The sequence below is a fragment of the Falco naumanni genome, chromosome 20, assembly GCF_017639655.2.
Source record: "Falco naumanni isolate bFalNau1 chromosome 20, bFalNau1.pat, whole genome shotgun sequence".
NCBI lineage: Eukaryota > Metazoa > Chordata > Aves > Falconiformes > Falconidae > Falco > Falco naumanni.
The window spans coordinates 3,779,156-3,788,091 of NC_054073.1; the positions used below are offsets into that span (position 1 = coordinate 3,779,156).

Consider the following 8,936-nt stretch of genomic DNA (forward strand, 5'->3'; position numbering starts at 1 on the left):
GGAAATCAGCCCAACAAGCCATCCGTCCCCGCCGCGCAGACGCTACCCCCTCAGCTCCTCACCCCTGCCTGAGCCTAGTGAGCGGTGACTTTTGTCTCAGATATGTTCCATATATGTATTTTCAGAAATCCTGCATCACCTTCGGGGAGGGAGGGAGGGGGGGAGGGGGGGTGGGAAAGGAACTACAAAGAAATAAAAAAAAAAATAGAAAGGAAAAAAAGAAAAAAAGAAAAAAGCATTCAGACTTGATCTATTTTATACAATGTAAGCTGCGACCAAGTCCTGTTATTCATATTGTGGCTTTGAATCAATTATGTTTATTAAAATGCTATTGCTTCTATGTCCTGTCGTCCTTTCTCCGCTAAAGGCTGGTCCAGGGCGAGCGGGAAGGGGACACTCACTCGGTGTCACCCCGGAGCAGGACATGCGAGTGCCCCACTGCCATCCCACCCTGGGGGGGCACTGGGCGCCCTGGGAGGGGACACGGGGCGCAAAAAGGGGACCCCACATCCTCTCCCCCCACGGAGCCTTCCAGGGATGGCGGCTGCTGCTGAGGGTCTCGGGAGGAGGGGTGACAGTCCAGTCTTGGGGGCGTGCTGAGGGTCCTGCCGTCCTTCCAGCTGAGCCGCCGTGCTTCCCTGCTCCGGGTGGCCGTGGGGGCGCGTGGGGCCAAGCCCCGGGGATGCTCAGGGCTGCAGCCAGGCATGGATGTGTCCCTCGGCGAGGGCGATGCCCAGCATGATGCCGCTGCCCAGCAGGAACCCCGTGTTCTGCAGGAGGAAGCAGCCCCAGGTGCCCTCGCCAGGGGTCTCGGCACGCCGCAGCGTCTCGGGGAGCTGGGGCAGAGCAGGGGCTCAGTGGGGCCGGCACGGGGTCCAGCACCCTGGCCGTCCCCCCGGCCTCCCCCTTACCATGTCAGCCAAGGCAACGTAGAGGAAGATGCCGGCGGTGGTGGTGAGGATCCAGGGGGTGAGGTGGGATGCGCTCTGCCCCACGGCCACCCCCACCGCTGCCCCCAGGCAGGAGAGCAGGGCCGAGAGCAGGTTGAGGAGCAGGATGGTGCGGGGAGCCGTGCCCGCCCGGAGCAGCACTGCCAGGTCACCTGCGGCAAGAGGAGGGTGGGTGGTGGGGGGCCACGGGGGTGCCAGGGCTGGGGGGGGGACCAGACACCTACCCAGCTCGTGAGGCAGCTCGTGGCAGAGCACGGCCAGCGCGGTGCTGAGGCCGCTGGAGAGGCTGTGGGAGAAGGCGGCACCTGCGGGAAGAGGGTCCTTCGCCCCAGACCTGCATGGACCCTGTGCCCCGATGCGCTGCACAGCCCTGTCCCTGTGCCCCTGGGCACCGTGCACCCTGGGCACCCCTCGTGTCCCTGTCCCTGTGCCTCAACGCACTGTGCACCCCGTGCACCGCTGTCCCTGTGCCCCGATGCACCGCACGCCCTGTACACCCCTGTGGCTCAGCGCACTGTGGGCCCCTGTCCCTGTGCACCCCTTGTCCCCCTGTCCCCCAATGCACCATGCACCCCATGCACCAATTGTCCCCCTGTCCCTGTCCCCCGATGCACTAGCACCCTGGGCACCCCCTGTCCCTGTGCCTCAACGCACCGTGCACTCCTGTCCCTGTGCACCCCCTGTCCCTGTGCACCCCTTGCCCCTCTCTCCCTGTGCCCCAATGCACTGGCACCCTGTGCACCCCTGTCCCTGTGCACCCCTTGTGTCCCTGTCCCTGTGCCTCAATGCACTGTGCACCCCGTGCACCGCTGTCCCTGTGCCCCGATGCACCGCACGCCCTGTACACCCCTGTGGCTCAGCGCACTGTGGCCCCCTGTCCCTGTGCACCCCTTGTCCCCCTGTCCCTGTGCCCCGATGCACCATGCACACCATGCACCAATTGTCCCCCTGTCCCTGTCCCCCGATGCACTAGCACCCTGGGCACCCCCTGTCCCTGTGCCTCAACGCACCATGCACTCCTGTCCCTGTGCACCCCCTGTCCCTGTGCACCCCTTGTGTCCCTGTCCCTGTGCCTCAACGCACTGTGCACCCCGTGCACCGCTGTCCCTGTGCCCCGATGCACCGCACGCCCTGTACACCCCTGTGGCTCAGCGCACTGTGGACCCCTGTCCCTGTGCACCCCTTGTCCCCCTGTCCCTGTGCCCCGATGCACCAGCACCCCCTGCACTCCTGTCCCTGTGCACCTCCTGTCCCTGTGCACCCCTTGTCTTCCTGTCCCTGTGCCCCAATGCATCGACACCCTGCGCACCCCTATCCCTGTGCCCCGATGCACCATGCACCCCATGCACCAATTGTCCCCCTGTCCCTGTCCCCCGATGCACCAGCACCCTGCGCACGCCTGTCCCTGTGCACCCCTTGCCCCTCTCTCCCTGTGCCCCGATGCACCAGCAACCCGTGCACCCCTGTCCCTGTGCACCCCTGTCCCTGTGCACCCCTGTCCCCGTGCACCCCTGTCCCCGTGCACCCCTGTCCCCGTGCACCCCTGTCCCTGTGCACCCCTGTCCCCGTGCACCCCTGTCCCCGTGCGCTCCTTGTCCCCCTGGCTCCGTCTCCCCGTGCCCCTCACCGATGGCCAGCCCATCCGTCAGGTTGTGGACCCCGTCGCCCAGCACCACCATCCAGACAATGTCAGCGGCCCCGGGGCTGAGGGGCAGCGTGGGGCCATGGGAGTGTCCGTGGGAGTGTCCGTGGAGGTGCCCGTGGGGGTGCCCGTGGGGGTGCCCGTGGGGGCTGAGCTCCAGTTCTGGCTCCGGTGCCGTCAGGTGTCGCAGCTCGGCCCCTGCGGTGGGAGAGATGTGGGGTGGGGGCCAGGGCCAGGGGCTACGGGCACTGCAGGGGGCGAGGGGTCCTACCTCCTCGGGATGGTGCCGGGGCCCCCACGACCACACTGGGGGTCTCTCCAGGGGAGCGTCCCTGGGGAAGGCAGAGGCGTTGGGTGCAAAGCCGGAGCCAGTGGCAGCCCCCCGCCCTCCCCAGCGCCCGTGGCTCTCACCGTGGCCCCCCGGCTCCGCCGCAGCATCCCCAGGAGCAGCTCCACCAGGAAGAGCAGGTAGATGCCCCCCAGCACCGCCAGCCCCTGCAGCACCGCAGCCCCTGGCTCCGCCGGTGTCTCCTGGTGCCCCCCCTGGGCCTGGACACGGGTGACCGGGTGGCTCAGGAGACCCCGACACCCCGGTGTCCCCCGGGTGCCCCACGCCACCTGCAGCCTGCGGGGTGGGGGTACCTACGTGGGGCCAGAGGTGGAGCAGGGCATCCCCGCAGAGCGTCCCCACGGCCAGCGCCACCAGGAAGGCCAGCAGCGAGCGGAAGAAGCTGCGGCTCAGCAGTGGGACCAGGACGACGGCCAGGGCGGAGGGCACGCTGACAAAGGTGACGGCCAGGAGCCCCCAGCCCAGCGCTGCGGGGCGGGTGAGACCGGCATGGCTGGAGCAGGAGGGTGCAGGACCCCCAGGGATGGGGATGCAGGATGGGGGTCCTTGGGGATGCAGGGATGGGGACTCCAGGAGTGGGAATGTGGGGGGATGGGAACTTGGGGCTGGGGCATGGATGCAGGAATGGTCGATGCAGGGATGGGGTGACAGGGACTGGGGATGTGGGGAGTCACCTCTGGAGGGATCCAGGGTGGCGGTGAAGGGCTGGGGGAGCTGGTGGTGGAGGAGCCGGGGATGGGGACGCAGGGACAAGGTCCACAGCGTGCAGGGACAGGGGACACGGGGACCAGACAGGGGGTACCTAGGGATGGGGACGCAGGGACAAGGTCCACAGCGTGCAGGGACAGGGGACACGGGGACCAGACAGGGGGTACCTAGGGATGGGGACACAGGGACAAGGTCCGCAGGGTGCAGGGACAGGGGACACAGGGACCAGACAGGGGGTACCTAGGGATGGGGACACAGGGACAAGGTCCACAGGGTGCAGGGACAGGGGACACGGGGACCAGACAGGGGGTACCTGGGGACGGGGATGCAGCGATGCGAGACCCAGGGTGATGACAGCCCTGGGAATGGGGCTGCAGGGACTGGGGACCCAACGGGGCCGGGGGCCAGCGAGGGGCCCGGGTTGGGGTTACCTGGCCACAGGGCCCCCCCCGGGGGAGGCAGCGTCACCTCATCGCTGTGCTGGATGCAGACGCGGCTGTCGATCTGGTAGAGCAGGGCCGGGCAGAGGAGGGTGAACTGCTCCGGCGTCAGCTGCGGCACCGCGTCCAGCCCGAAATTCACCAGCAGCTGGGTGACATTGAGGCACTGGGGGGGGGGGGGTAGTGGTGGGTGGCGCTGAGGGGGGTGTGCCCAGCTCCTGGGTCCCACTGTGGCCCCCCAGGGGCTCCCAGCATGTGGCAGCGGGTACCCCCCAGCCCCACTCACGTCGTCGTGCGGGTGGTCCACGCTGGAGTGCTCCAAGCCCAGCACCCTCCCCAGCAGGCTCAGGCCAGGCTGGTCCCGCCGGGGGGGTGGTGGGGGGGCCCCGGGGCTCCCAGGGGTGACCCCAGCACTGGGGGGCTCAACGGGCACCGGCTTCATCCAGCTTTTTGTCTGGGATGGCCGCGGGCTGGGTGGGGGGGCCATGAGCACGAATGAGCCACCCCATGTCACGCCAAGCTTTGGGGGCAGCCCCCCGGCAGCGGGCACGGCGGGGGGGGTGGTGCGGGGGGTGCGTTTCCAGGTACCTGGAGGGGCGGTTGGGTGGCGGGGTGCTGGGTGCCGGGTCCCCGCCATGCTCCCAGAGGGGGTGCCGGTGCCGGTGCTTCTCCTCCTGCACCTCCAGCAGGTCGAGGTGGCTGACGTGGCCATGGCCGAGCTCCTCGTGCTGGATCTGCACCACCTGCACGCGGCCCAGCCCCAGGCTGCCCAGCAGCCGCGCCAGCCCCTCGAAGGGCAGCGTCCCGTTGGCCCCGTACTGCCCGAAGAGCTGCTGCAGGTAGTAGCCGTGCTCCTGCGCCGCGTCCTGCCCCGGCCCCCCCCCCGGCCCCCAGAGCCAGCAGCCCCAGGGCGCCCAGGAGGAGCCCAGGGGGGCCCATGGGGCCGGATCCTGCAGGCAGCGGCGGGGGTCCCCGGCAGAGCTGGGGGGAGAAAAGGGCGCTGGTGCGAAGGCGGTGGGAGCTGCGGTGTCCCCAAGCCCCCTCGCCGGCCCGTGGGGTGTAGATGTGGGGGTGTCCCCCCGCCCTGGGGACAGCTGGAAAGCAACAGGCGGCACCAGGGACATGGCGGGGGACACGTGGCCCTGCACCGGGGCGCAGGGACACCCACGGGGGAGCAGGGCTGGGGGGCTGGGCAAGGCCACTGGCTGTCCTTGTGCCCCCTATCAAGGGACAGGGGCTGGGGGGGCAGGCAAGGCCACCATCGTGCCCCCCATCACGGGACAGGGGCTGGGGGGACTGGGTAAGGCCACCAGCTGTCCCTATGCCCCCCATCACGGGACAGGGGCTGGGGGGACTGGGCAAGGCCACCAGCTGTCCCTATGCCCCCCATCACGGGACAGGGGCTGGGGGGACTGGGCAAGGCCACCATCGTGCCCCCCATCACGGGACAGGGGCTGGGGGGACTGGGTAAGGCCACCAGCTGTCCCTGTGCCCCCCATCAAGGGACAGGGGCTGGGGGGACTGGGCAAGGCCACCATCGTGCCCCCCATCAAGGGACAGGGGCTGGGGGGACTGGGCAAGGCCACCATCGTGCCCCCCATCAAGGGACAGGGGCTGGGGGGCTGGGCAAGGCCACCAGCTGTCCCTGTGCCCCCCATCACGGGACAGGGGCTGGGGGGACTGGGCAAGGCCACCATCGTGCCCCCCATCAAGGGACAGGGGCTGGGGGGACTGGGCAAGGCCACCATCGTGCCCCCCATCACGGGACAGGGGCTGGGGGGACTGGGTAAGGCCACCAGCTGTCCCTGTGCCCCCCATCACGGGACAGGGGCTGGGGGGACTGGGTAAGGCCACCAGCTGTCCCTGTGCCCCCCATCAAGGGACAGGGGCTGGGGGGACTGGGTAAGGCCACCAGCTGTCCCTGTGTCCCCCATCAAGGGACACCCACCCTGGAGTGGGGCAGGGGGCCGGGCAAGGCCACCAGCTGTCCTCATGCTCCCCATCGACTGGGCTGCCAGGGTGGGCGATGGGGGGGGGGGGGGGGGCGTGGGGACAAGGCTGGGGGACACACGCGGTGACACTTGTCCTTGAGGGGAAGGTTTTGCAACTGGGGCAGCTTTTGTGTTGGAGTTAATGTTTCACCGGGCAGGGAGATAACGCTGGTGGCACCCCCCCAGCAGGGCGCGCGCTCCCCCAGCCCCCCACCCGCGCCCCCCAGCCCCCCACCCACAGCCCCACCGTGGCCACATCCCCCCCCCCCCACCCCACCCCCTCCAGCTCCCACCCCACCGTGGGGGCTGTGGGAACAGCCAAGCGCGGGCGGGATGGCCGTGGGGTCCGTCCGCCCCACTCCACGTGGGACCCGGACCCACCGATGCCGTGGGGCCGGGAAAATCCCGTGACTCCGGGAGCTGGCGCCCCACCGCCATCCCCACCGCGGCGCGAGGCGCCAGGGGTGCCCCCACCCTCCCCAGAGCTGACCCCCCCCCCCCACCTTGGTGGGTCTCACGGCATCATCCCATCTGCGGGGCCACGTCCCGCTGGGTACCACGCCGGCATCGCCCGCGCCCCCCAGCACCCCCCCGCCGCGCCCCCCACCCAGGGTCTCACCTGGGGCCGCGCTGTGCCGATGGCGGGGGTGGGGGGGCCACGCCACTGCCCGTGCCCCGTCCCCGTGCCACGGCCGCACCGTCTGCTGCACCTGAACCGGGGGGGGGGGGTGGGGGGCCAAGGGTCACCAGGCGCTGCTCCCAGCCACCCCCCGTGGCGGGAGGGGCCACGGGGAGGGCCTTAAAGGGCGAGGGGGGCCCGGACCCCCCGCCCCGGGGCTGGGGGTGGCGAGCAGGCGAGGCCAGGCAGGTCAGCCTTCATTAATCAACATTTATTAACACCCGCCCCAACAGGGCCCAGGCGCCTGCCTTGGCACACACGAGGGCAGGCGGTGGCTGGGTGCGGGGGGGGGCACAGCCGGGGGGGGGGGGGCTGTGGACCCCCAGACCCAGGGGTGGCCGGGCTGCAGTCACGCGGCTCAGCCCCGTCCTGCCCGGGACCCCCGAGCCCAGCCGGCCCAGGACTGGGGGACCCAGGCCACCCTCGCCCCCCCCCTGGAGGCACGTGAGTGGGGCCAGCGGGGCCCAGCCAGCCCCCTCCTCACCCTGGGGGCTGCTCAGGGCCGGGGACCCCCCCTCAAACTGTACCGGGGAGTGGAGGGAGAGGGGCTGTGGGGGGGTCCCAGCCCGTTATCTTTTGCTGCTCCTCCGCGTCTCCTTGCCGTTGCTGACGGGGCCGGCGGCAGGGCCGGGGTGGCCGGGCTGGCTGCGGGTGATGCGGCCGCTGGGGGGGTGCGCGGGAGCGCTGGGGGGGTGCGCGGGGACCCCCGGGCTCAGCCCATTCCCGTTCTGGCTGTCGGGGGCTGGAAGCGGAGCAGAACACCAGGAGGAAGGTGATGTTGGAGGCACCCTCGAGCTGGGGGGGTGACACCCGGGGGTCCCTCCTATGTCCCCAAGGTGGGGAGGGGGCTGTGTGACCTACCTGGGGGTGCTGCGGGGGGGCCCTGGCTGGTTTGCGAAGCAGCCGGACTCACGCTCTCGTTCTGGGCCTGCAGAGGAGATGGTGACACCCCAGGTGACACCCCATGTGCCGGAGCGGTCGCGCTCGGGGGGCCAGGGGGTCTCGGTGGTGACAGCTTGTGCCCCCCCACCCCCCCCACCCCCAACTCACCCCTTTGCTCTGCGACTGCTGCGCCACGTACTCGGGGTTGGGCTCGCTGAAGTTGGGCACCTCGGAGTAGACCATGCAGAACCTGCCAGCAAAGGGGGGCGATGGGGTCCCCCTGCTGCCCCCCAGCCCCCCCCCCCCAACTCCAGCGAGACCCCCGGCCCCCTCCTTACTCGCCGATCTTCTGCAGGTCACCCCCGCGCCCCGTGTAGAGGGTCAGGCAGCCCTTGAAGACAGACGCGTACCTGGGGGGGGGAAGGGTCGGGGGCGTCAGGCTGGGGGTGTCAGGCCGGGGGGGAGCGTTTGGGGGGTGGGTGGGGACCCCGGGGGTGCCCCCTCCCCGTCCTACCCCTTGGTGAGGCGGATGATGTCGCCGGGCTGGATGAGGTTCCCCACATCGTCCCACACCGAGATGTTGATGCTGCCCGTCTTGTCGGCCACCTTGCAGGTCCGCACCTCGTGCCCGTCCTTCGTCTTCGTCACCCGGCCTGGGGGTGGCAGGGGGTCAGGGGGGGCGGGGGGGGGGGGCGCGTGGCCCCGGCCCGCCCCCCCCCCCCCCCCGCCATCACACCCACCCGTCTCCAGCACGATGAAGATGAGGTTGAGGTTCTTCAGCCCCGGTTTCACGTCCTTCACCAGCGTCTCGGTGCTCATGGTGCCGGCGGGGGCCCTGCAGACGCAGCCGTCACCCCCAGCCCCACAAGGGGACACCGCGGGGTGGGGGGGGACACACCCCCTGGCGCCCCAGGGACGGGCCCCCGGGGATGGGGCTCAGCCAGCGGCGGGGGCAGCACCGCTGGGACCACCGGGCTCTGGGGCTACCGGGGAGGGGGCTACCAGGGAGGGGGCCCGGCCCGGGCGTGCTCGGGGCCCTGCCCTCCCGCCCCGCCGCCAGGGGGCGCTCACCGGCCCTGCCCGTGCTGCCCCCCCCGCCCCGCTGCGCGCGCTGACCTGCCAGAGCGCCGCCGCCGCGGGCACTCCCGGAAGTTGCCGGCCGCCACCTCAGGCGGCCAATCAGCGCGCCGGGGTCGGAGGACGTGCCTCTTCTCTGACCAATAGCAGTGCAATAGCAGAAGAAGGCGGGTCCCAGGGGGAGGTAAGGAGGAAACCCCGCCCATGCCCCGCCCCTC

At 70.7% G+C, this 8,936-nt stretch overlaps 2 protein-coding genes across 3 annotated transcripts; both read right to left on the reverse strand.

The window, feature by feature from the left end:
• Positions 1 to 297: 297 nt before the first annotated feature.
• Positions 298 to 4,789, reverse strand: SLC39A5 (solute carrier family 39 member 5). The gene is made up of 10 exons (XM_040618711.1): positions 4,678 to 4,789; positions 4,376 to 4,559; positions 4,081 to 4,255; positions 3,239 to 3,408; positions 3,004 to 3,141; positions 2,864 to 2,924; positions 2,578 to 2,790; positions 1,175 to 1,255; positions 912 to 1,102; positions 298 to 770 (listed from the first exon to the last, which is right to left on the reverse strand). Exons 2-10 carry the CDS (start codon positions 4,529 to 4,531, stop codon positions 687 to 689), a joined length of 1,269 nt encoding a protein of 422 aa, XP_040474645.1. The 5' UTR covers positions 4,532 to 4,559; positions 4,678 to 4,789; the 3' UTR covers positions 298 to 686.
• A 2,166-nt stretch (positions 4,790 to 6,955) lies between these two features.
• On the reverse strand, positions 6,956 to 8,840 carry NABP2 (nucleic acid binding protein 2). Of its 2 annotated transcripts, XM_040618905.1 has the most exons (7): positions 8,758 to 8,840; positions 8,382 to 8,476; positions 8,156 to 8,294; positions 7,980 to 8,051; positions 7,810 to 7,891; positions 7,621 to 7,687; positions 6,956 to 7,501 (listed from the first exon to the last, which is right to left on the reverse strand). In XM_040618905.1, exons 2-7 carry the CDS (start codon positions 8,458 to 8,460, stop codon positions 7,329 to 7,331), a joined length of 612 nt encoding a protein of 203 aa, XP_040474839.1. In that variant the 5' UTR covers positions 8,461 to 8,476; positions 8,758 to 8,840; the 3' UTR covers positions 6,956 to 7,328. The 2 variants fall into 2 exon arrangements, with proteins under 2 accessions (XP_040474839.1, XP_040474840.1); XM_040618906.1 differs by lacking the exons at positions 7,980 to 8,051; positions 8,758 to 8,840 and having other exon boundaries at positions 8,382 to 8,700.
• Between the last annotated feature and the right edge of the window lie 96 nt (positions 8,841 to 8,936).

Bases quoted from the DNA above. Each gene is read 5' to 3' on its own strand.
- SLC39A5 (XM_040618711.1), bottom strand. From the start codon at position 4,531: ATGAAGCCGGTGCCCGTTGAGCCCCCCAGTGCTGGGGTCACCCCTGGG. The intron at 4,256-4,375 runs GTGAGTGGGGCT...CCCCCCCCCCAG, and splicing joins TGGACCACCCGCACGACGAC to TGCCTCAATGTCACCCAGCT. The intron at 771-911 runs GTAAGGGGGAGG...TTCCTCCTGCAG, and splicing joins ACGTTGCCTTGGCTGACATG to AACACGGGGTTCCTGCTGGG.
- NABP2 (XM_040618905.1), bottom strand. From the start codon at position 8,460: ATGAGCACCGAGACGCTGGTGAAGGACGTGAAACCGGGGCTGAAGAAC. The intron at 8,295-8,381 runs GTGGGTGTGATG...TGCCACCCCCAG, and splicing joins CTTCATCGTGCTGGAGACGG to GCCGGGTGACGAAGACGAAG. The intron at 7,502-7,620 runs GTAGGTCACACA...CTCCGCTTCCAG, and splicing joins CCCCCCCGCAGCACCCCCAG to CCCCCGACAGCCAGAACGGG.